Below are 26,225 nucleotides of genomic sequence, written 5' to 3' on the forward strand. Positions count from 1 at the left end.
CCAAATCAGTGGGGTGAACAGAAAGTACGACAAGGGGGCACCAAATTCAGCAGGTCACTGTTTGCCCCATAGGCACTGTTTCCGAGAAAGTGGGAGGCCTGTTTTCTTTCATAATGTTCCCACTGGGTAGATTGCCCATCCTCTGTGGATTAGTCAGACAACTGTGTGTGCCTCTGATTGGCTAAGCCTTGAAGAGCCTATGTGAGTTCATATGGTTCTTCACTTAGTGAGGATATAATCTTTGCAATTTAGTCAGGGAGACTGGACAAATTCTTCAAAAAATGGTACTAGCTGAGATAATGGCCCTTAGGAAAGTCACTGTAGTTCTGTTGCGTCTACCAGGCCCAATAGCACAGAAGACAGATTAAAAATGGAAGAGTGGGGGTTGGGGATTTAGCTCAGTGGTAGAGCGCTTGCCTAGCAAGCACATAGGCCCTGGGTTCGGTCCCCAGCTCTGAAAAAAAAAAAAAAGAAAAGAAAAGAAAAAAAGAAAAAAAAAACCCAGAAAAGTGAGGATGTCCACTCAGTGGTGGAGCACTTGCCTAGTATGCAAAAGGCCCTAGGTTCAATCCTCAAAACTACAAAACACTAGGAAAACCTCAAATCACGAAGAATAAAGTATGAATGAATTTCCCTTGGGCTTCCAAAAACCAACTTTCCAAAAAGCTATCTTTAAAAAAAAAAAAAAAAAAAAAAAAACCAAGATTTTTAAAATTTACATGTTATCCTCTTTCCCAGTTTCCCGTCCATAAGCTCCCTATCCCATCTCCTCTCCCCCTTCTTCTATGAGGGTGTTTCGCACCCATCCACTTACCCCCTTCCCACCTCTCTGCCCAGACATTCTCCTACACCGGGAGGTTGAGCTTTGGCAAGACCAAGGGCTTCTCCTCCCATTGGTGCCCAATGGGGTCATCCTGTGCTCCATACACAGCAGGAGCCATGGGGCTGTCCATGTGTACTCTTTGAATGGTGGTTTAGTCACTGGGAGCCCTGGTTGGTTAGTATTGCTGTTCTTATGGGGTTGCAAACCCCTTCAGCTCCTTCAGTTCTTTCTCTAACTCCTCCATTGGGGACCGCATTCTCAGTTCACTGGTTTGCTGCTAGCATTGCCCTCTGTATTTCTCAGGCTCTGACTGAGCCTCAGGAGACAGCTATCTAGGCTCCTGTCAGCATGCACTTTTTGGCACCAGCAATATTGTTTGGCTTTGGTGACTGTATGTATATTAAATCAAGATCAGATAAACAGCTAAACAGTCACATAACTCCTAAAAAATAGACGCAGTTATTAAAAGTCTCCCAATCAAAAAAAGCCTAGGACCAGATGGGTTTAGTGCAGAATTCTATCAGACTTTTATAGAAGACGTAATAGCGATACTCTCCAAACTATTCCACAAAATAGAAACAGAAGGAACACTACCCAATTCCTTCTATGAAGCCACAATTACACTTAAACCTAAACCACACAAAGACCCAACAAAGAAAGAGAACGTCAGACCCATTTCCCTTATGAGTATCAACACACAAATACTCAATAAAATTCTCATAAACCGAATCCAAGGACACATCAAAATGATCATCTATCATGATCAAGTAGGCTTCATCCCAGGGATGCAGGGATGGTTCAATATATGTAAATTCATCAGTGTAATCCACTATATAAACAAATTCAAGGATAATAACCACATAATCATTTCATTAGATGTTGAAAAAGCATTTGACAAAATCCAACAACTCTTCATGATAAAACTCTTGAAAAAATCAGGAATTCAAGGCCCATATCTAAACATAGTAAAAGCAATATACAGCAAACCAGGAGCCAATATCAAACTAAAGGGAGAGAAACTTGAAGCAACCCCACTAAAATCAGGAACTAGACAAGGATACCCACTCTCTCCCTACCTATTCTATATAGTACTTGAAGTCCTAGCCAGAACAATCAGACAAGAAAAGGAGGTCAAAGTAATACAAATTGGAAAGGAAGAGGTCAAAATATCACTATTTGCAGATGGTATGATAGTATACTTAGGTGACCGCAAAAGTTCCAGTAGAGAACTAGTAGGCTTAATAAACAACTTCAGTAAAATAACTTGATATAAAATTAACTCAAACAAATCAGTAGCCTTCCTCTACTCAAAGAATAAACAGGCTAAGAAAGAAATTAGAGAAATGACACCCATCACAATAGTCACAAATAACATAAAATACCTCGGTATGACGCTAACCAAGCAAGTGAAAGATCTGTATGACAAGAACGTCAAGTCTCTGAAGAAAGAAATTGAAGATCTCAGAAGATGAAAAGATCTCCCATGCTCATGGATTGGCAGAATTAATATTGTAAAATTGGCCATCTTGGCAAAATCAATCTACAGATTTAATGCAATCCCCAATCAAAATTCCAACTCAATTCTTCATAGAGTTAGAAAGAGCAATTTGCAAATTCATTTGGAAAAACCAAAAACCCAGCATAGTAAAAACTATTCACAACAATAAAAGAACTTCTGGGGGAATCTGTTGCTGTAAAAAAATAAAAAATAAAACAGTCTTTTATCCCCCACTAGGTCTGGCACCTCAGTGCCCCAAGATATCTGCTAGATACCTTAATCTCAGTCAGCAAAGCCTCTCACCCGCTTTGCTCCATCCCCTATCACACTGCCGAAGGCCTCTCTCTGAGCCTGGCAGCAACCCCTCTACCTATCTAGTTCCCAAGGCAGGTTTCCATGACAGAAACACACATCCCAATTCTGTGGTGGCCCAGTGTCTCTAACAGTCACACACTTTCCTACACTCAAACCCTCACATAAAAGAACACACAACACAATAACCTTTGACCCAATTGATAAGATATAATTGCCCACCTAAATACACAAAGCCCAGTACACATCCATTGTAGAGGGCTGTTGTAACATTCGCCACCATAAGATGGCGCTGGCTTCCACTGCACCCCACGTGGAAGGCCAGGATAGCTTCCGCCATTACAAGATGGCACTGGCCTCCGCCACGCCAGCCGATTTTCTTTCAGGAAGTTAACTGTGTGCGCATGTGCAAGAGTGCCTTCGTGCCAGGTCTTTGCCCACTCCGGGACGTGCCTAATGAGATCATGGGTAAGTGACCAATCAGGTGTGGATGCGCTGCGCTAGGGTGTATATAAGCCGCACCATGCGGGTGCGCGGCGCTCTCCTTAAGATTCAAATAAAAGTTTTGGCTGCAGCAAGGATTCGTATGTCCCCGCGTGTTTTCTTGCTGGTGAGACAGCGTGGGATATTTGGTGCTGAAACCTGGAAAGCCACACCATCGCCAGGTGCCGAGAGGTCCCTCCGTACGTGGAGAGAATCCAGAAGCTACAGGACGCGGGTAGGCCCTGAGAGACAATGTTTAGCCTTGATCTGTTCCACCTCACTCCCTTGCTAGATGTGGCGGAAGCCTCTATTATTGTTTTGGCAGCCCTCGGGTTTTTTCTATTGGCCTTTGAGTTTCTAGCTACCACCAGGCAGCGTCAGAGGTCGCATGGGAGCCGCCCAGCTGTAACAGCAAAGCAAAGAGCGCGGGAGGAGGGGCAAGGTGGCGTGTCAGAAACAGAGTTCGGTAAAAAATTAAAGAGCTCAAGGAAAGACAAGCAGACAGTCCCCTCTGCGGAGGTGAGAGAGTGTGGAAAAAACGCCCCAGGAGAGAAAAAGGGAGGAGATAAAAGGAACACAGTATTTTGGGAGAAAAATTTTGTCTTTGTGCTTGTAAAAGGTGTGATTAGGCCCTGGAAGTTTCACAGAGTCATACTGATCAGACTTGATAGAGGTAGACCGCCTGAAAATTTATTCAGGAGAATCAAACAAAAGGACATCTCAATGCCCATGCATAGCTTGATGGAGTTAATGTAATTGGGTTGTGAGTAAAAATATTCAGGACTGTGTTTCACTTCCATACCATTTGTGAATGTCAGTCGTGCTGCTCAGATAATATATCTCAGTATCTTACAGGAATTGGGTTTCAACACGTTGATGGACTAGTCCAGCAATTGAGACAATCCATCATCCATATCAACTCCACTCGAGTTGGATAGTCACCGTGAAAGTGGTGGGAAAGAGAAAATCCTACCTTTCTGCTGACACCATCTAGTTTTTCCCTCTATGTGTATTGTCTGTCCTTGGTGCACCAGGATGTCCTTGTATGTCAGTTTATGTCTGTGGTTTTTGTTTCTTGTCGCTTAAATATTTTGTGTTTCATGTTCAAAGAAAAAAATGATAAAAACTTTATCTGCTGGTCGTTCACATCTTGATATGGTCTTAATTCGTTTCAAGAAGGGAACAATGAATAAAAAGCAGTTTCAATTGGCTTTTGGACCCTACATCTGTAGCTAGAAGCCTAAGTCCACTGGGCAAGCTCCCCCGGGGGCTGGCTAAATGTTTATACTAGCCGATCCTAAAGGCACCAGGAGCTTCACAGCTTCTATGGTAATAAGACTGATGGCTGTTAATCTTAGAAAAATCTTTGACTGTGATTATTGGACTCAACAGGTGACAAGGTGCTTCTCTTAAAATCATAGCTAAAAAGGTAAAAAATGGTGTTTGGTCTAAATATTAAAGATATGTGTAGTCACTTCAATTTGTTTCTGATTGGTTTTAAATGTATAAATATGCTCTACTTGCCTTGGTTATGGACTATTGGCTTTCAAGTTATTGGATATGGTTAAAAAGGTATAATATTGGCAACGAAAAGTTGACATAAAGCTGGTAATTTAGATAGAGTCATTCTAGACAACATGTGGCATGAACCAACCTAGGGAAACAGATCTAAATTGAGATAATATTTTTATGGAATTCTTATTCTAGAAACCAGGCTTCTAAAAGAACTTAGGACAATGTCTCTTTGTTGAGGTATTGGAGACTACACCATCGTGCGTTCATATATAGGAATTGGCAGTCAAACTTTGTACTAGATTGTTGGAGGTCGAGTTTTGCTTTCCAAAGTTGTGGTTTGCCCTGAAGCTATCTATATTTTGATGCTAATTCCACTGCCCCAAGAACAGCTGCCTAGTCACATACTCAGAACTCAGGTGACTTCCCAAAGTTGTGGTTGTGCTCTGGTGTTACAAGGAGAACTTAAGGATTTGATTAAGGATTGCCAGTGTTACATTGACTAACTCAAACTTATTTATAATTGAGGAAAAATCAAACAGGTAGAGATTGTTACAGGATTTACGAAGGATTGATGAGGTTTTGGAACTTGTGAGAACATTACAGCCAGTCTGTTTACTCCAACTGCCATTTCAAGATAGATTTAGAGGATTGATTTTGAGTTTTCATTTTGTGAGCTTGCTTATAATTTTAGAGAGCCCATAAAGTTATATCATTAGGAATGGCTAACAGCCTTATATTATGTAATTTTGTTGCTTCTTCAATGTAAGGAGTTAGAACTTTAAATCTTTCAGTGTATATGGAAATTTTTACTACAAACCTTTGCTCTCAAAATGAGCTTTAATATTTGGGGAGTAGCTGTGACACTACTCCAGAAAAGAATATCTGAAACTAATTTTAAGCTTCTAAAGATATGTTAATTGGCTAAGTACCTCACCTTACCAGAGGACTTAAGCCTTTGTTATCCACATTAGAAGTAAAGCTTCAGTTGTGTTAATACAAAATTGTAGACTAGAGTCATGGAAGTATTTTAAAAAGAAAACCTGGTAAAACATATCTTATTCCAAACAACAGTTAATTGGTTATTACAAAATACTGATATTTGGCCTATTACATATACAAATTTTTCAGACAAAATTGATAATTTTACTCTTTACATGCTTTTGTACTTCCTATATATTTGTGCATACAACCCATAGGAAATGCGCTTAGTGTATTTATAAGTGGTTCATCTAATGAAAAGACTACATATATGATTGGATCACTTGTTTATTCTCCTGAGTTTCCCCTGCTTCAACACAGACTATTAAATTACGTGCTGTAGCCACTGTTTTTAAAATGTTTAAAAAATCAAGCTTTCAATTCACATACTGATAGCCAATGTGTGGCTTGTGGTTTACAATTGATTTCAATTACTTAATGCTTTATTAGAGACAGGTTTTCCACTTAAAATCAATAAGTGATTTCAGTGTGAATGTCTGACAACTCACTGTCCTTTCAGTGCTCTGGCTCAGACAACTAAATTAAACCTTAGACTCATACCTAACTTTGAAAATGGTAATAGAGTTGATATGAAAAAAAGAAGACTCCATTTGCTTACTTTAAATTATCAGCCTCGCCCTGCCAGCTCAGAGATTTCTAGTAAGACTGAAATTGGACAATATTTACAGGATTTGACATTTCTAATTAATGCTTATGTTTAGGTAAATAAAGTTTGTGAGGTGCTAGAGAGATGGCTTAGTGGTTAAGAGCACTAAATACTGTTCCTTTATAGGCCATTTAAGAACTCAAACTGGATTGCCTGGGCTCCTTAACAAGGGAGGACAATGATACCAGACAGATTGTAGGCCTTACATAGGAACAATTAGTCAAAAAATCTCATTCTTTATAAATACAAGTGCTCAGTGTCCTCAATTTAATCCTCGAGGACTTACCTTAATAAATAATATCTTTACTATATCTTAATAAATAAAAAGGGGGAGTTATCCCTGTATGCTAAATAATGCTCCTTTTATTTCAATTTTAAAATTTGGATGCCAAAGTTTATGACACCCTACAACTAGGCATACTTCTGCCTAGGTGAAATAGAGAGATCCACATATTGACATGATCCTGTCCAGATATTTTATATGGGGAAGAAGGAATGTTTGTGTTTTTTCTACAGGATGCTACAAGAGTGTGCCAGCTGCCAGAGGTGGTTGCTGAGACTTGCTGATCCTGGTTGCATAAAGATTCAGCTCTCTCAAGTTAATTAAAAAAAAAAAAGATTCAGCTCTCCTGGTTCGGGTCCCTGGAGTCATTCCTCTGCCCTGAGAGGAAGATGAAAGATTCCCCTTCATCCTTTGTCATCGCAGAGATTTTGCCGTTGCTACAGTCAGTGTTACCGCTGCGTGTATCCCGTCCCACTATGGCCCGCTCTCTGACGCTCTGTGCACAGTTGCTTGCTGGAGAAGACTGGACTCCAGCCGTTGCTGCCTCCCTCATTTCCCTGGTGACTCTTGCTGCCTTAACTGGTCATTTTACAGACTGTAGCTTCACAGGAATGCCACCTGTGTGAAGCTGCTGTGGACTGGGGAACTCTGTCCTGGTTATACAGATCTCAGACATGGTTCCGTTGCCTGCTGGTTGTTCCAGAGAAAAATGACTGATCCTGAACTGTCCTGGAAAAGACCTTGACACTTTCGCTGCTATTGTAGCAGCCATTACTGCTGCAGACATTGTGTCTACAGTGTCTGGAGTTATCCTCCCCCAATCTATTGTTAGACAAACACAGTGGGTGAACTTTCTGGAGTAGTTGCTAACAATTGGGAGTTCAAAATTTTATTATAGGAGTGGCTTGACTACGGCCCTTGGTGGTAACAGCTGAGGAGGACCAAATGAGGTGCCCACTACTTATTGGGAGTGGCTCTGTTTGGTGCAGCCCTATGCTGTGGATTAGTGTTCATGCTATGGTTGGTTTGCAAACTCAGATCTCAACAGAAACGTGACAAGGTCGTTGTCACTCAAGCACTTGTGGCCATTTGAACAAGGGGCCTCCCCTGAAATTTGGTTATCTGTCTTCTAAAATTAGTCGGTATCTGAGTTCTCTGCTCTTGCACCCTGTGGATCTGTGGATCCATTGCACTGGGATGAGAGAGACTCTCTCTCGGTATCTGAGTTCTCTGCTCTTGCACCCTGTGGATCTGTGGATCCATTGCACTGGGATGAGAGAGACTCAATGATTCCTTTGATCAGCCCTTCCACATCGCTGAGGTTTCCTCATTGCACGCGATAGGGTGATCATGATTTGTTATAAAAAAAAAATAATAAGGGGGAGATGTAGAGGGCCGCTATAACATTCGCCACCACAAGATGGTGCTGGCTTCCACTGCGCCCCACGTGGAAGGCCAGGATAGCTTCCGCCATTACAAGATGGCGCTGGCCTCCGCCACGCCAGCCGATTTTCTTTCAGGAAGTTAACTGTGTGCGCATGTGCAAGAGTGCCTTCGTGCCAGGTCTTTGCCCACTCCGGGGCGTGCCTAATGAGATCATGGGTAAGCGACCAATCAGGTGTGGATGCGCTGCGCTAGGGTGTATATAAGCCGCGCCATGCGGGCGCGCGGCGCACTCCTTAAGATTCAAATAAAAGTTTTGGCTGCAGCAAGGATTCGTATGTCCCCGCGTGTTTTCTTGCTGGCAAGACAGCGCGGGACAATCCATCCCTTAAGAACATTAATAACAACCTGTAAATACGTAGAGCAGAATCTTAACGTCACCTGCCATACTGTCCTGCCATGGCTTCTCTCCCTGTCCCTCCTGTCTCTTCCTCCTTTCCATTCCAGTCTCCTCCTCTTCCTTCAAACTTTTCTCCCACCCGTCCTTCCTTCTCATCCAATGACAGGCCTCCTTCTATCTTGTACCTGCCTCACCCGTGACATCATGCCACAGGAATTACCATCCCTGACCTCAAGCAGTATTAGAGAGCAATAGTGATAAAGACAGTATGGTATTGGTACAGAGACAGGCAGGTAAATCAGTGGAATAGAATTGAAGACCCAGAAATGAACCCATACACCTATGGTCACTTGATATTCCACAAAGGAATATCCATCCAATGGAAAAAAAGATAGCATTTTCAACAAATGGTGCTGGTTCAATTGGAGGTCAGCATACAGTAGAATGCAAATCGATCCATTCTTATCACCATGTACAAAGCTTAAGTCCAAGTGGATCAAGGACCCCCACATCAAACCAGAAACACTCAAACTAATAGAAGAAAAAGTGGGGAAGAGTCTTGAACACATGAGCACTGGGGAAAATTTTCCTGAACAAAACACCAATGGCTTATGCTCTAAGATCAAGAATCGACAAATGGGATTTCATAAAACTGCAAAGCTTTTGTAAGGCAAAGGACACTGTAATTAGGACAAAATGGCAACCAACAGGTTGGGAAAATATCTTTACCAATCCTACATCTGATAAAGGACTAATATCTAAAATATACAAAGAACTCAAGAAGTTAGACTCCAGAGAGCCAAATCACCCTATTAAAAAATAGGGTACAGAGCTAAACAAAACATTCTCAGCTGAGGATTATTGAATGGACCAAAAAGTACCTAAAGAAATGTTCAACATCCTTAGTCATCAGGGAAATGCAAATCAAAACAACCCTGAGATTCTACCTCACACCAGTGAGAATGGCTAAGATAAAAACCTTAGGGTTTTGCTGGTGGGATTGGGAGCTGGTACAACTACTCTGGAAATCAGTCTGGAGGTTCCTCAGAAAATTCAGCACAGTACTACCTGAGGACCCAGTTATATCACTCCTGGGCATATACCTAAAAGTTGTTCCAACATATAACAAGGACACATGCTCCACTATGTTCATAGCAGCCTTATTTATTATAGCCAGAAGCTGGAAAGAACCCAGATGCCCTTCAACAGAGGAATGGATACACAAAATATGGTACAAATTACACAATGGCGTACTACTCAGCTATTAAAAACAATGATTTCATTAAATTCATAGGTAAATGGATGGAACTAGAAAATATCATCCTGAGTGAGGTAACACAATCACAAAAACACACATGGTATGCACTCACTGATAAGTGGATATTAGCCCAAAAGGTCGGATAACCCAAGATACAATCCACAGACCACATGGACCTCAAGAAGAAGGACAGCTAAAGTGTAGATGCTTCTTAGAAGGGGGAACAAAAATATTCATAGGAGGAGATATGGAGACAAAGTTTGGAACAGAGACTGAAGGAATGGCCATTCAGAACCTGCCCCACCTGGTTATCCAGCCCATATACATTCAGCCACCAAACCATTCAATCCACCAAGATGAACGCTCAATCCTCAACATCTATGCTACAAATGCAAGGGCACGTACATTCATAAAAGCAACCTTACTAAACCTCAAAGAACACATTGCACATCACACCATAATAGTGGGAGACTTTAACAACCCTTTCTCACCAATGGACAGATCATGGAAACAGAAACTAAACAGAGACACAGAGAAACTAACAGAAGTTAGGAATCAAATAGATTTAACAGATAGTTATAGAACATTTCATCCTAAAACAAAAGAATATACCTTCTTTTTAGGACCTCATGGTACCTTCTGAAAAACTGACCATATAATTGGTCACAAAACAGATCTCAACAAATACAAGAAGATTGAAATGATTCCATGCATCCTATCAGATCATCATGGACTAATGCTTGTCTTCAATAACAATAACAACAGAAAGCCCACATATACATGGAGGCTGAACAATGCTCTACTCAATGATAACCTGGTCAAGGAAGAAATTAAGAAATTAAAGACTTCTTAGAATTTAATCAAAATGAGGGACAACATACCCAAACTTATGGGACACAATGAAAGCAGTGCTAAGAGGAAAACTCATAGCTCTGAATGCCTCCAAAAAGAAATGGGAGAGAGCATATATCAGCAGCTTGATGGCACACCTAAAAGCTCTAGAACAGAAAGAAGCAAATTCACCCAAGAGGAATAGATTGAACAGCAGGAAATAATCAAACTCAGGGCTGAAATCAACCAAGTAGAAACAAAAAGAACTATACAAAGAATCAACAAAACCAGGAGATAGTTCTTTGAGAAAAAGCAACAAGATAGACAAACCCTTAGCCAGACTAAGCAGAGGGCCCAGAGAGTGTATCCAAATTAACAAAACCAGAAATGGGATGGGAGACATAACTACAGAATCTGAGTAAATTAAAAAAAATCATCCGATCCTACTACAAAAGAATGTACTCAACAAAACTGGAAAATCTGGAGGAAATGGACAATTTTCTAGACAGATACCAGGTACCAAAGTTAAGTCAGGATCAGATAAACCAAAAGGTGATTTTTTTTCCTTTTTTTCGGAGCTGAAAACCCAGGGCCTTCCGCTTGCTAGGCAAGAGCTCTACCACTGAGCTAAATCCCCAACCCCCCAAAAGGTGATCTTAACCTGGCTCGTGAGTGCTTCAGTTTTAAGGTGGTAAATATAGTTGAAAAGAACCCAATGTCCTATACTACGCAGGAGGCTCACATCTCTTCCATGTGTATAGCATCTTTAATAGAATATAATGTTCAGCAGCTAGAGACATGCTATTTCCCCACTGCCTAGGACACAGTGTGTAGCCCATAGTCCGTGTGGTTTGTTGATGTTCAGAAGCTCAAGTTCAGGCGGCCATAGAGCTAGAGGGCAACGGCTCCATTTTCTGGCCAGTCCCACCCACGCTCTGATCTGTGTGGGTACTGAAGTGTACATTGCTTATTGAGATTCTGGGGTTTGCCTTGTTTTGTGTTCAGTACGGATGGTGAAACTGTGACTCTCTCTGAGAAACTGGTGACTGTGGAGTGTGACTTCCTGCCCATCACCTCCTGAAGAGTCACATTATTGAATGTTGGGTCTACAGAACGGGTCTGACATTGCATAGGCTCAGGGAATTTAGAACTCTGCTGCAGCCATCTCTGCTGGGCTAGGCTCCCTGCCACCACCACCACCAAACCTCCAGGTGAAGCAATTTTCCCAGATTCATCATATGACACAAATTGACACACCTCTCCTGCAGGCATCCAGATGAGGCTGCTTTTGGAAGAAATATGTTCCAGGATGAGAACTGAATGCCAGGAATTTTCCCCTTCCAGTTTACAATCGCCAGGTCCCTCTACTGGGGACTTCATGCCCCCTAGTGGTGGATAGGCAGTGTTTAAAGCAGGCAAGGACAGGAAACAAGATACCTTTCAGGACAGTGGCCCAAAGTAGAGCTCTGAAATGCTAGGAAAACGTCTGTCTTGTGAAGAAACTCAGGTGTGTTTGAAGGCTGCACCAGCCAGAGTGGCTCTGTAGTCTTGCTGCACTGTTTCTTAGATGTGGGGCCCAAATCTAGGCAAAAAATTACTTCTCTGCTTTGGACTGTGTGAATAGCTGTCAAGGTCTGCAGCAACAGGCAAGAGAAACACCCTCAACCTGGCACCTACCCTGGACACCAGGAGACTGCTACCCCGTACTCTTTTTTCTGAAAGTGAATGCTGACTGAACACGAGAGGGGTTAATAATCCTTATGGCTTTGGCCATTCGATCATGCTCCAAGAGTTATTTCTTGGGAAGGTGTATTAGTGTAGTTTACATTTACACTGGGACCTTGACTTTGGAATCTTAATTATAGCTCCAACACGATCCATTTGCTGGCCTGTGACCTTGAAACATTATCATCCTCTTGGGGTTTGTGGTCACCTCATGATACCTTTCTAGCTTAATTCTGTGTAAGATATATATATTTTTTAATTGCCTTAATCGATGTGGGATAAACTATCTTATATGCGAGCAGACACTTCTAGGGGCAGTAAGAGGAAGGTTTCTCACCGTTTGGATGCTTGGCTTTCTCTTTTGCCGCTGAGTTCATTTTTCCCACTGCAGCTGATTCCTTGGCTGATTCCTGACCATGTTTCCAATTTTCCATTATTGATTATGGACCAGCAGCACTCCGGAACAGCCTCCCCTCCCTTCCCCAGGTTTTCAGTACCAGATTTGGACAGCTGAGGCAGCCAGCTGCTCGGCCTGGGTGTTCAGCCTCTCCGTGGTTAGAGAACAGTCACGGTGGGATTACTCCAACGACTGAGGACCCCAGCTGCTGGTGTTCTCTGGGTTGTGTGGGACCCAGCTTTACTATTTCAAAGTCAGCTAATTAAATTCTTCGAGCATATACTTATTCATTCTATGAGATCTGCACTCTAGGGCCCTCACCCACTACAGATGTCACAGAATAAGACTCCCCGAATCCCAATTTCATGTACTGCCCTTGCCTTAGAGAGGGGCTAATAACCAGACCCAGTTCACTACAAATAACACTGGAGACAGCCCGTCCAATGACACCTCTCCTTTATAAAAGGAGCTGTGTGACAAAGGCATGTGAAAAACTTGGTAAGGTAGAGCAGGTCTGAGACGCCAGTACCCATGTACCCATTCCCAATTTCTCCGTGGTTTTCTAGCGGCGACTAGACGCCAGAGAGTCGGGGAGTACCAGCTTCTGCTTCCCACATTTTAAACTGCGTTTCCCCACCCACCCTCTGGGGGGGTGTGTGCTCAGTGCTTCCCTAAAGCCCAGCATCCAAACGGTGGGAGAAGCACAGCCAAGCTCCAGCGTCTCACCTCTCCAGAGCCCATCCCTAGCACCCTGGTGGTGGGGCGGACCTCGAACCCACAGTTCAGCTGCTCTGTAAATTTCTCAGGTCTTGCTAGGCAGGATCTTCCTTTGTTTTTAAAAGGCATGGATGAGCTGATACTTCTGTGCCTTGGTGGGACACAGTCTCATTTTTCTGTAGTGGATGATGACTACAGAAAACCTAAGATTCTCTGGTTCTTCTCTGAATCCTAGCTTCTCTTCATTGGCTTAAAAGGGTTGGTTATAGATGCCTATGAATATAGGAAGGAGCTTATGGGACAGAGCCGGCAGCCCTGGCAATGCCTCAACCTGGATCGCAGGCCAAATGACTGTAGTCCAGCCCAGGAGGCATTCTCTTCACCCTCTCAGACCCCCAAAGATCACCCTCCCCCCGACCCCCCAGCCCCCAGGCCCAGAGCTCAGTATTCACTTTCACTTCTGCTCTGTACCAATGTTTCCCGTTTAGGCTCTTTTTTTTTTTTTTTTTTAAGAATGAACGGACATTTCTGGAAGCTGACATCTGTGTTAAGGCAAGGTCTGCTGATAAAAAAAAAAAATCAAGAAGAAGGACGACCAAAGTGTAGATGCTTCAGTCCTTCTTAAAATGGGGAACAAAAATATTCATAGAAGGAGATATGGAGACAAAGTTGGGAGCAGAGACTGAAGGAATGGCCAATCAGAGCCTGCCACACCTGGGGATCAGCCCATATACATACAGCCACCAAACCTAGACAATATTGCTGATGCCAAGAAGTAAATGCTGACCGGAGTCTGCTGTAGCTGTCTCCTGAGAGGCTCTGCCAGAGCATGGGAAATACAGAGGTGAATGCTCCCAGCATTGGACTGAGATCGGGGTCCCATTGGAGGAGTTAGAGAAAGGACTGAAAGAGCTGAAGGGGCTTACAATCCCCTAAGAACAACAATGCCAAACAACCAGAGCTCCCAGGGACTGAACCACCATCCAAAGAGTACACATGAACAGCCCTATGGCTCCAGCTGCATATGTAGCAGAGGATGGCCTTGTTGGGCACCAATGGGAGGAGAAGCCCTTAGTCCTGCCAAGGCTGGACGCCCCCCCCCCCCCCCGTATAGGGGAATGTCAGGGCGGGGAGGTGGGGTGGATGGTTTGGGAGGGGAACACCCTCATAGAAGAAGGGGGATGGGGAGATGGGATGGGAGGCTTATGGATGGGAAACCAGGAAAGGGAATAACATTTGAAATGTAAATTTTAAAATATCCAAAAATAAAAAGGGGCTCATATGCACACCTCAGATTTACCCCATGTAATGCATTGCGCCCTGTTTGATCAGGTGTTTTGTTCATCACCTGCTGTTTCCTCTAGGTTTCCTGTCCTATGGAGACAGCCTATGACATATGGTAAACACTATAGAAGCAGCCAGGAAAGAGACAAGGAAAACAACAAGTGCTGAAAATGGTAATAACTCTTTCAAAGGTCTTAAATATTTCATCCAATAAATATTCGTTGAATACGTATTATGGGCGACAGTCTTCTAACTCCTGGGGTACATCTGTGAGAAAAGCAGACGTCCCCACAAGTTCAAACGTCAGTGAGTGTGTCAAGCTGTATTTGAGCTGGTGGCAAAGGAGAAATAAGTATTGTTATTTAAAAATTTGATATTCTGCTCGCCATTTAACAATACTTTGAGTTTTACAAATGTTTATCCTGATCACTCAATTTTGATATTATCTCGAACCTTGTGTTTTGGCCCCAGACACATGGTGGCAGATGAATGGCGGGTGCGGAAACCGCTGCCTCGCTTGCACTCTGACGGATGCACCTGTTTTCTGCAGTCGCCAGTGTAAGCACCTAAGAGCACACGGCCGAGCTCCGCACCACTTGGGGCCTCAGCTGCAGAGCTCCAGCCCAGAGTTGAACACCTTCCTCGGGTTGAGCTGACAGCCAATCCCTAAGCAGAGTGGAGTGTGAGATCCTAGAGTAATCAGCTATCAGGGTGTCAAGTGCAAAACGAGAGTCACCAAGCAGTCAAGTGAGAGCGGCTTGGCCTTGAAACTGACTCTGAGAACCATGGAAATGACTAGAGTTCCTAGAGGCAAGAAGTGGCAGGCTGTATATATTGCTCAGTCTATACCATTGACTCTCCAAACTGTGATCTCCCACCAGTAGCCCCAGTGTCACCTGGGAGACCATGAGGAAGACCAGCCAATTCTATTATTTTGTCTTTTTTTTTTTTTTCTCGGAGCTGAGGATCGAACACTGAGCTAAATCCCCAACCCCAGACCAGCCAATTCTAAAGAGTCCTGCTCAGACTTAAATAGAAAATTTGGGAGTAGGGATTTTAACAAGGTTTCAGGTGACTGTGATCGACTGTGAGGAGGCTCAGAGAAACTGGCCCAGTAAAGTCACAATTCTGTGCTTAGCTCCTGGACTTGATCCAGTATTACATTAAAGGCAGGTCTGTTGGGAAGCTACACTCAGGTGGGTTCACTGATCCCGAGGATTGAGGCCAGGGAAGTTGTCATGGGGAGAGACGGGGGAGGAGGGAAGAGAAAGAGAAAGGGCTCACACACAGAGAAGGAGAGAGAGAGAAGGAGAGAGAGAGAGGGAGAGGGAGGGGGAGAGAGAGAGAGAGGTGCGCAGAATGTCTGGATTAGATAGGGAGGAACCTCTGGAGCAGGGGCTGGAAAGTTCCAGATTTGGGGCAGGGTATAGTAGGTAGGGACTGAGGAATGCTTTGAGAACCTGGAGGCCTGGCCTGCGTTGATATGTAAAATATATACTTCAGTCCTCTGTCCTGGGGTCCAAAACCAAACACTTAGGTTCAAGACAAAGGCCTGAGTCACTTTAACAGCAACTCTTCAACACCCTAGCAGTTATCACAGTCCTTCCCCAAGGGTAACTTTCCCACTTGGGTAACTGTCAGGTGCTGTTGTGTTGCTGTGACAAAATGCTTGACAGAGGCCACATTTTTGATCAAAGATCTATTCCAGTTCATGGCTTCAGAGGGTTTTCCTCAGTCATTACCAGGAGCCTGGTAAAGGTTCTCATCATGGGGACTGGGACAAAAAGAATGTGTTACAGGAATAAATATGGCTTTCAAAGGCTAGCTTCCCAGAGATAACTACCACCAACTAGGCTCCACCTCTTAAAGGTTCTATAGCCTCCCAAAATAATGCCACTGGCTGGGGCAAAAGTATTCAACACATGGGCTAATGGGGCGCCTGGGTTCAGACGCAAGCAATAACACCCTGGAAAGGAATTGATGTAAGCTCTCTAATGCTACAACCCTTTAATACATGTGGTGGCCCCCAACCATAAAAATTATTTTTGTTGCTACTTCATAACTGTAATTTTGTTAGTTATGAATCATAATATAAATATGTGATATGTAGGGTATCTGATATGCAACCCCTTTAAAGGGGGTGTTCAACACCCAAGGGGGTCAAGACCTCTGAATTAGACCACTCAACTCATGTGGACCATTGAATTAGAACAATGTTTTAAGAACTGTTGGCTAAAAGGTCTGCATAGACAATGAAACCTAGTTTGTCACAAATCATGGTCCTCAGGCAGAGGGAAGGTGTGTAAGTCAGGTAACAATTAGAATCCTGGTGGTGTAGGCCTACCTGACCATGGGCTGGAGGTCATGATTACACATACACGCACACAACACACACACACACACACACACACACACACACACACACACACACACACACACACACCTAAAATGGATTGTACTTGGAAGATGGTGGAACAGCTACACGAGATACTTCCTTTACCTGTAGGCAAGGTTATAGGAGAGAACGATCCTCAAGCTGCCCCAAGACACCTCAGAGGCACGGCTGTCAATCACATCTTGAAGTAAATGACAGAATTTACTTCCGTGCTTACAGAACTAAAGGAAGCAAAGAGTAGTCCCTGTCCAATCTTCATCAGTTGTTGTTTTTGAGAAAGGGTTTCTTTGCATAGCTCTGGCCATCCTGGAACTTACTGTAGACCAGAATGGCCTTGAACTCAGATTTGCCTGCCTATGCCTCTGGGGATTGCTGGTATTAAAGGCATGCATTATCACTGTCAGCTTTATTAGTGCATCCTACAAGACCTGGGTAGATCCTGCCCCACACTGTAATTCAGTGCCCATGGGAGACAGATTGTCGGATTTGCTAGGAGGCTAAGCTCTACCACAGCAGTTGATCTAGGAGAGTCATTGGTCCTCTACAGTCTGCTTTAGACTTTCCTCTCCCTGAACTGTTGGCACAGGAAATAAAAGAAGTCAGTAATTTATAGTATGGTAGGTGATCTTGAAAACGCACTGGATTGGAAAACCGGGGAAGTCGAGGTATATTTTATAATTTTAAATGGGTTAGTGTAGGCTTCACTGGGAGAGTTTTGGTGTTTTATTTTTTGTAGTGCTTGCGCACGTGTGTGTGTGTGTGTGTAAATGTGTAGAGTGAGTCTCGACGGATGATTCCCTGGTGATACAGGGAAAAGGCAGGGGATGGGGACACATGGATAAAAGAGCAAATAAAAGGTTCAGTGGCTGGACTAGGTTCAGACATGAAGAGACCAGAAAGGAGATACGGTAAGAAAGGTCAACTCCTTAGAGATGCGTACCTTAGAGATCATTGTTATGAAAACTTTGTCTTTTAATGAGCATCAGGTGAGCTGGTAAGGGCAGAGGTAAGAAGTAACAAGATCTGACTTCACCTGGGGACGGGGTTATTTGGCCCTTTGTTGTGACAACAGCTTGAAGGGGGCAGCAAGGCCAGAGTCAATAGTGGCTTAGACTGGCATGCTAACTGCAAAGGTAGGACATGCTCAGATTCTGGATGAATACCAACTAGACAGTCCATAGACTTTGCTAAGAGACTGGAAGTGAGGTGCAAAAGGAAGTAAAATTTCAAGGATCACTGAAGACTTGGGTGTAAACAACTGGAAAGATGCTGTCTCCCTATAATTTTCTGAGGTAGCTAAGTATAGAAAAGGATTAAGTTCAGGGAAACAGTTAATCCTGTAATTCAGACTGTGAAATATGCTGAGGCTGCAATTTCCCTTTGACACTCAAAGAGATGCTGATGAAAAGGCAGGTAAGAGGTGCCCAAATAAGGGACCACTGGGTACAAGATGGATGGTCCTGAGAATCCCGAGATACAAGTACCAAGACAACGGGCCGGGAAAGAAGAGTCTGAAGATAGGCAATCATTAAAAGTCCCTGAAGTGAAGAGATGCTAAGTTACATGCTGTCAAAATCATTACATGAGTTAACACTTTCAAAATGCTGAAAATAATTAGCATAGAGTAAACTACCAACAGATAGTTTTCACTGTTCATCTACAGCCATTATTTTTAATGAAGAATTCAGAAGTGAGCCCGGGAAGGAGTCAGAAAGTGGATGTTACAGAATTTAATCCTCATGCAAATAAAGTATGCTTATTTTGTAAAAGCAAAACAAAAACTCACTTAAATATTGGAGCATTTTTCTCATTTATAAAATAGGATGTTATCTGAAATATGAGAAGTCCTTGTTATTGTGAAGGCAAAATGAAGTCATGTAATACATATGCCTTGAAAACGTATGCATTGGCAGTATTGGAACCAGTACAGATATAAGAAGTCACTTGAGAAAATTGGCATTTAATATAGAGCTAGAAACATTTCACTTGAATTTAATCATGGCTCAAAGTTTCCGTTTCGTTTTGTCAGTAAATGATCCTTTTGGAGTCCTTTTGCACTGCGACGAACACAAGTTTATGGCTCCTGTGGCCTTCCTAAGGAAGTAATGATGTTGGGGTAGAAGGTGCTGGGTCACAGACAGTGCTCTACTCACGGATGCTGCTATCCAAGAGGCAGTGGCCTCTCCAAGGGCCTGCTGTGTCACACCCTATTTACAGAGCTCCTTTGAAGGTGGCGAAGCATGTCCCCGATATGTCAGGTCCTGCAGCTGGTCTTTGCTACTTTGTGGGTTCTTCTTTTTGTTACCCTTTATCCTCCCCTGGCTTTACCGCTTTATGTTAGAGAAGAGAGAAAGACGAAAAGAGGGGAGAGAGGAATTAGGAAAATTCCTGAACCTAATTTCTTTCCTTTTGTTTTTTTCACTGAGCATGACTACTAATAAACTTCTACCAACCACCTCCGAGCCGTCCTCCCGGGTCCCTAGCATTTTTTTCTTTTTTTTTTTTTAATTTATTTTTATTTTTATTTGTGGCGGTTACTTCCATGTCGTCCAGTGTGGTGAACATAGTAAAACTCGCCTTTTTTAGACAAGAACCCCCACTACACCCAAGGCTGTACCTGATAACCAGAACCCAGTGACATCACTCACTCATGATAACCGTCAGACCCAGGACTATGCAGGCAGAGAACTTCATGCGGTTGGTCCCCTTGACACTATATAAGACCAAGAACAATGTTCTTTAGATTTATTCATTTATTATATGTAAGTACACTGTAGCTGTCTTCAGACACACCAGAAGAGGGCATCAGATCCCATTACAGATGGTTGTGAGCCACCATGTGGTTGCTGGGATTTGAACTCAGGACCTCTGGAGGAGCAGTCGGTGCCCTTAGCCGCTGAGCCATCCCTCCAGCCCGGGTCCCTGGCATTTATACTCTCTGAAACTTCCCAGAATTTAGACTGGCGCACAAGCTCATCTGACTTCTGCTGGAGCACACGACAGCTACAGTCCGCTGCTTCAGAGAGTCAAAGCAACGTCATATCCTTACGCCTGGGACTGAAACAAAACATATTCTTTATATTATTTTTGTGTTTTTTAAAGAAACCAAAATTCCAGGATTGCCACAAGGTCCCTCAGCTATTTTCGAGCTTGAGCATTACATGTGGTGTTTGTGTGTTTGTGTTTGTTTGAGACAGATGTCTGTTCATAGCCCAGGGTTCTTTCAATTCATTCTACATCTTAGGCTGGCCTAAAGCTTGCCATTCTCCTGCCTCCATGTCCTGAATGCTAGGATTACAGCGACATGGCCACAACACTTGGCTAGATTCCCCACCTTAAAAAATAATTTCTGGGGCTGGAGAGGTGGCTCAGTGGTTAAGAGCACTGACTGCTCTTCCAGAGGTCCTGAGTTCAATTCCCAGCAACCACTTGGTGGCTCACAACCATCTGTAATGGAATCCAATGTCCTCTTCTGGTGTGTGTGAAGACAGTGACAGTGTACATAAAATAAATAATTAAAAAAGTAATTTCTGACAATGATAAAACATAACATTAGAAACCAACTTTGTAATTTCAGTTTAAAATTATTATGGACTACTACGTCTGTATCATTCAAAGGATTAAAGCAGGTCTGAAATTTATGTGAGCATATTTTGTCTCTTCAGAGTGGATCTAGTCCTTACTTTGTTGGCAACTGTACCGTTAGTTTAAAAACCAAATCCTGGAAAACTGTAAAATATACTTTAACAGCGTCCTTGCATTCCCACACATTTGGCTCTTACCTAAGTGTTTCTGACAGCTACGAAGATCAGCACATACACGAGTGAACGGAGCCGGGAAGCCTGCAGCACAGTAGTCAATTCCCTCTGCGTTCCGTGGCCTTCTCTGTATGTACATCAATGCTGTGTATGCACAGCTCGTGTGTTTGCAATTGGCCTGCTGTCATCGGGCAGTACAAACAGCAAAGACGCTTCAGGTGCATTCAGAAGTCTGTGGTCTCCAACGGTCCCTGTGTAACAGAGTTGGGCATTTACGGTATCTAGGACCTTAAGCCTACAAGGAGATGGGGATGTAGGAGGCTGGCCAGAATCTCTTCCAGAGGCCTAGGCTGCTGTGCTTGTTTGTGAGAGACTGTGATGCAGAAGTATAAGCCGAACAAAGCCTTTTCTTCCCCAACTTGCTTTTGGTCATGGTGCTTCATCATAGAAATAGTAACCCTAACCAGGACACAAAGCGAGATGGTCATATCAGTGAGTTCCAGGTCCGCCAGGACTAAACAATGAGATCCTGTCTCAACATGCCTCGCCTCCCCAAAAGAGCAGAGCATGGTGTGCACACTTATATGGGGCTGGAAAAATGGCACAGTGGGCCAAGTGTGCACTGTGCATACGTAAGGACTGGAGTGTGTATCCCAGCACCCATATAAAAGCTGAGCAAGGTGGATGTCTGTAATGCCAGCCTTGGGGGGTGAAGGGGTGCAGGGGGACAGGTAGGTCCAGGAGCTCTCAGGAGAGTCAGCAGCTGAAAGGACAGGCTTTGGGTTCAGGGAGAGACTGCGTCTGAAGAAATAATGTCGAACAATCTAAGCTGGACACAGGCAGCAGCCTCTGCCTGCACGTGCTCAAGAATGGTGAGTGTATTCAAGGGCACTCATGCACACTTACTCCCCAAGGGGTAAGGAAAACAACTCTTTTTCATCTTAATTCTAGGGACTCTACCTGGAAAGAAATAACGCTAGGACATCAGGAATGTTTTCAGGATCATTCTATGCTTGAAAGGTCTTAAGCAATTGCAGAAATACACTAAGTAACTATAGTGTTAACGTTTTTTGAGTAGGTATGAAAACTACCGAGTGGTAACTACGTTCTAACAGTTTACAGTGGTTCAGAAAGCCGTCAATTTGGGAATTCATTTTTAAATGCTCAAGAAAATTGAGTTTTATAAACTTTTGTGGAGTGTTTCCCCCTGGATGAATTTCACAAAGTAAACATTAACTAAGCACATATATTTCTTGAGTACTCTTCATGTCCCAAAGTCCTCTGGTCAATAAAAGAATCAGTTACTATTACAAATGCATACTCTGAAGTACGTCTGGAAGGACAGAACTCTACCCCCCTACCCCCTGCTGGAATCCAAATGACAGGATTTTAGAGGCACACAGAAAAACAGAGTTTAGTCGCCTATTCCCACCAGACATGAAAACTTCTTTGGTTTTATTTTACTTTTACTTATGTATTTAATATTTGCAGTGTATGGGATTTAACCCAGGGGCTTCATACATGCTACATATACATTCTATTCTGAACCATACCCAACCCAAATTTTCTTGGTTTTATAACAAGACAAATAGTGGAGAACCTATCAGGGATCGCACGTGCATACTGATGCCATTGTGAATGTGACAGGGCTACTGCTGGCCTTCTGGTCCTCACTTCTCTGCTAACCACATGATTTAAGTTGTATTGAAGGTCGGCTCCAAGAGGAAAAAGGAATCAAAGAAAGGCCATGCTGGCTCAAGGGGACGCCGTGCAGTGAAGGCATGCATCGCGAAAAGCATGCATCTTGAAGACAGAAAACCACTAGTCCTCTTTAATCTGACGCGTGAGAATTAACAAGGGGTATGAGAAAACCACAGGATTTCAGCAAAGCAAGACAGAAAGCACTCGGCTGCCTTGTTAGATCTGCGAGTGCCACAACCCTGCCATTTGGTCTGGAAACTCAGACGAGAACTCCTCTAGTAAAAACCAAACCCAACCCAAAACAAAAACCAATACAACAAAAATGAACCAACTAACTGATCAACCAATCAACCAAAACACGAAAACAAAACCCAAGTGCAAAGCGGTTCATGCCCTGGATGCCAAGTCATCTTTTGTGAAGTGAAGCATTAACTCATTCATCCCAGGTGCTGATATCACATGACCACAATTAATTATTTGGCATTTTAAGTCATGACGATACACATGACAAGGGAGCTGGTTTCTGCACGGCCACATAGTACACACCATGTGCACACCTGTAACCACTTGTATTCTTTGAAGGAGCTTGGTTGGGCTGGAGGAGACAATTCGGACCAGAAAGCTTTTCATAATCATGGCTTTTTTCTCATCTCTTCATCCCAGTCAAAATCTAACGCCTCGTCATCCAGTTCTGACAGAGTGAAGAGGGAGAGGGTGGAAAGATTCACTCTCTCAGGGGGCTGCTGCAGCTGGAAAGACTGCCTTTGCTGGCCAAGCACCGGAGCCGTGGTCGCAGGAGGGTTGTGGCTCCTGTCCCTGCTCTCCTTCCTTTCAGGAGGGAGGGATTCTGATTTGGATTCTGGTGGGGAAGTGAAGGAGAAGTTTGCCAGTCTGGCCATCGTGCCAGCGTGAACCTTGCTTTTATTACTGCAGGAAGCCCCTTCCTTTCGGTCTTTCTTACAAGCTGGATGTGAATGCCCAGCCTGGCTCCCAAGCTCCAGTTCAGACTGAATAACCCTTCTTTCGGGGCCCTGCTCCTTCTCCTCTCTCGGTCGATGGCTCTCTGGTGGCTGCCTTGAGAGCGCCTTTGTCTGTCCCTGCAGCTGCTCAGAGCATCTGTCTCCTGAGGTGGATGTTGACTGTCCTGGCCCTGCCGCAGGCACACCTGCTTCTCTTCTTGTTCTTTGTCGGGGAATTTTAGAACTGTCGACTGCTACTTTACTAGCGCTGGGAGGCATGGGGCCTTGGCCTTCAGGGGAGTGGGTCAGTTTGCTCTTCTGTTTAAACGTGAATTTGGCCAGCTTCACTACTGGAGCACTCATAGTCTCAGTACCTTCAGGTCCAGGAGCTTCCACCTGCGCAGATTTCTGTCTCTTTCTTTTTGGTGTTCCTGTTTTTTTTCCTGGCCCAGGTGGAGAGATGGACAGGGGAAAGGGGACCGTGGGTGGCAGTGTTCGCACTCTGGTTGTGCACACACTCTGGGACCCCTCCTTCAGCAGCCTGGGGAGTCTTCGGGGCCCATGAGTCAGTCCAGACTCTTGGTCATCATCCCGTCCTGCTTCAGAGACAACTGCTGCCTGCCTTGCCCTCGTACTCTCAGAGCCGCGAGACCGTAAGGAAGTGTCTGTGGCTCCTGATGCTGGAAGACGCCCAGGTTTTAGTAATTGGCTTCTTTTCTGGAGCCCATGCTTCCCCTTGCCCTGAGCTCCATTGTTAGAGATTTTCAAATCCTCCTTTTCCTCCATCGTTTTCAGACCGGGAGACACAATAGTGCTTTCCTGTGCAATCTCAGGACTTGCCGTGGGGTCGGCCCAGGCTAAACAGTCACCTCTGCCACCTCCGTCCTCAGCCTTGTGGTTACAGCTTGTTGGTCTACTAAGCCCTGGACCTGTCGGGGAGTCTCCACCAGAGCTCTCTGCGGGACTCCAGCTACAGCTCTGTTCCTGCTGTGTTGGCGTCCTGAGGCCTGGTCTGTCCCTTGGATCATTTCTGCAGGAGCCTGGAGCCGCCTCCACCTCCGGTGAATGTGGCTGGCACTGGTCACTCTCATTCTGTAACCTGGGCAGAGGGAGAGAAAGAAAACACTGAGAGGAAGGAAGTCTACACCAGTCTTTCTCTTCTTTAGTCTCTAAGACACTGCTGAGAAGGCTAAAGAAAACACAATTTCAAGTAAATAGAAGAGTAGTCTTCTGAAACACAAGAGATTACTTTGAACTTAGTGCTTTGGTGTGCCTCTTTTTTTCAACCCGAAACTGCAGTAAAACAAAGAAAATGAACCAGAAGGTCTACATCTTCAGCCACTCACTTCACTTGACTTTTTGAAGATCAGTGTAAAATGCTCACCCATAACCTTTCCTGTGCCATGCTCAAATACAGGACATATGTGACAGCCTGCACAGATGGCTCCTAGTGACTGCTTGGAGGGCTCACTAGGTGGTTTGTACATCAGAATTAGAGTGAAAGGATTCTACAGTTTTACCAAAGCAGCCACTGAACTTTAGTGTGCACGCAACTTGCTTTCCATAGGAGTGGAGAGTCTATGCTGCCTGACACTGCTGCTGCCAGTGCCTGCCCACCTTCATCACCGAAGCAGACCCTCTGGGCACTGTTCTTGCAAAGCCCCATCCTGTCTCCTCAGAGTCTCCGAGGAGCTCCTCAGCGTCTGGTGCAGAATTGGCACCTGCTTACCAGCTGTGAATGAAGGGCCGACTCCTGAAACCTGCTCTCCGTACTGGGCATCGGAAAAGCTCAGCACGTACCACAAGGACCACATTCTCACTGGAACTATAGTTCCCAAAGGAGGTCCTTCAGAAGGTCTTTAACTTAGATGTGTAGGCCCAATGTAGTGAGAAATATGGCCCTGCTTCCATGTGCTAAATTGGAAAGGAAATTGCATAAAAGCAGGTGAGGGAATTATTCTAAAATTCATGTGCAGCAACAGGAAAAAGAATTAAACATATAAATTTAACTATATTAAGAAGTTAATATATAGCGCTGGGAAGGAAGATTATATTTTATTTTTGTTTTCTTATTAATTCATTACTTCTAGTTTTCAAAATGCACAAAGAATGTCTATTGCATTCATAAAATTAATTACAAGTTATAAGAGTGGACTATAAATGTATCACCACTGGTTTAGAAATATCAGCAGAGTAATAAGCTCATGTTCCTCGTCTCTAAATTTGGTTGCAACCACACAGAAAAGCAAGTGGCTTTTCAAATCCCTGGCATGAAGTAGATGCTTCATGTATGCTGAAGATGTATCAGTAGATGCTGAAGTAGAAGCTTCAGTATCAGATAGACATCGGATGCTCTCACTGGTTAGAGCTATGTGAGCATGCCTCAGCTGAAGAAGTTCAGGAGTAGACTGGTTTGATCCTGTTCTTTTAGTCAGTTCTTGCTCAGGAGTGAAATTCTTAGACAAATCTCTGCAGCTGTACCCTGAAACCGAGTGCTGGCTCTGCTCTCTGATTCGAGGTAGTTACCAGCAAAGTATTTTCTGGAAGGAAGTATGGGGAAAATACGAGTGGTTTTACCAAGAGATCTATTAGGGAACTCTTTCCTAAAATGCAAAACCATATAAACTAGGTGGGTTCTTATGACTCAATGAGATTGGCATTCAGTTGGAGCTTGAAGGTAATTCACCCTTAATGTGAGGCCCTTGGTTATGCTGCTTTGAGGATGAACACTATAACACGGTTCCATGATAAAACGTAAGACCAGGAAAGACTAAGGCAGAATTCAGGTTTGCTCTTTGGACAGTCACGTATATACTTCTCCCCATTCCATTCAGTCTACGAGATCCACTTTTTACTGT

General features: G+C 43.8%; 1 protein-coding gene across 3 annotated transcripts in view; it reads right to left on the reverse strand.

Moving 5' to 3' along the window:
- Positions 1-304: 304 nt before the first annotated feature.
- The window catches only part of Mcm9 (minichromosome maintenance 9 homologous recombination repair factor), a 102,919-nt gene continuing 76,998 nt past the window's right edge, over positions 305-26,225 (reverse strand). The window contains exons 13-14 of one of the 3 annotated variants that reach the window (XR_005497729.2): positions 22,966-24,466; positions 305-20,958 (exon numbers count right to left, since the gene is read on the reverse strand). Coding sequence is in view for 2 of the 3 variants with exons in the window: in NM_001416381.1 (NP_001403310.1) it covers positions 23,041-24,466 (1,426 nt within the window). In the remaining variant the exon portion in view is untranslated. Of the gene's footprint in view, positions 24,467-26,225 lie in introns of all 3 variants that reach the window. The other 2 variants (NM_001416381.1, XM_063279470.1) reach the window with 2 other exon arrangements.

Source organism: Rattus norvegicus, chromosome 20, assembly GCF_036323735.1.
Source record: "Rattus norvegicus strain BN/NHsdMcwi chromosome 20, GRCr8, whole genome shotgun sequence".
In the NCBI taxonomy this organism is placed as follows: domain Eukaryota; kingdom Metazoa; phylum Chordata; class Mammalia; order Rodentia; family Muridae; genus Rattus; species Rattus norvegicus.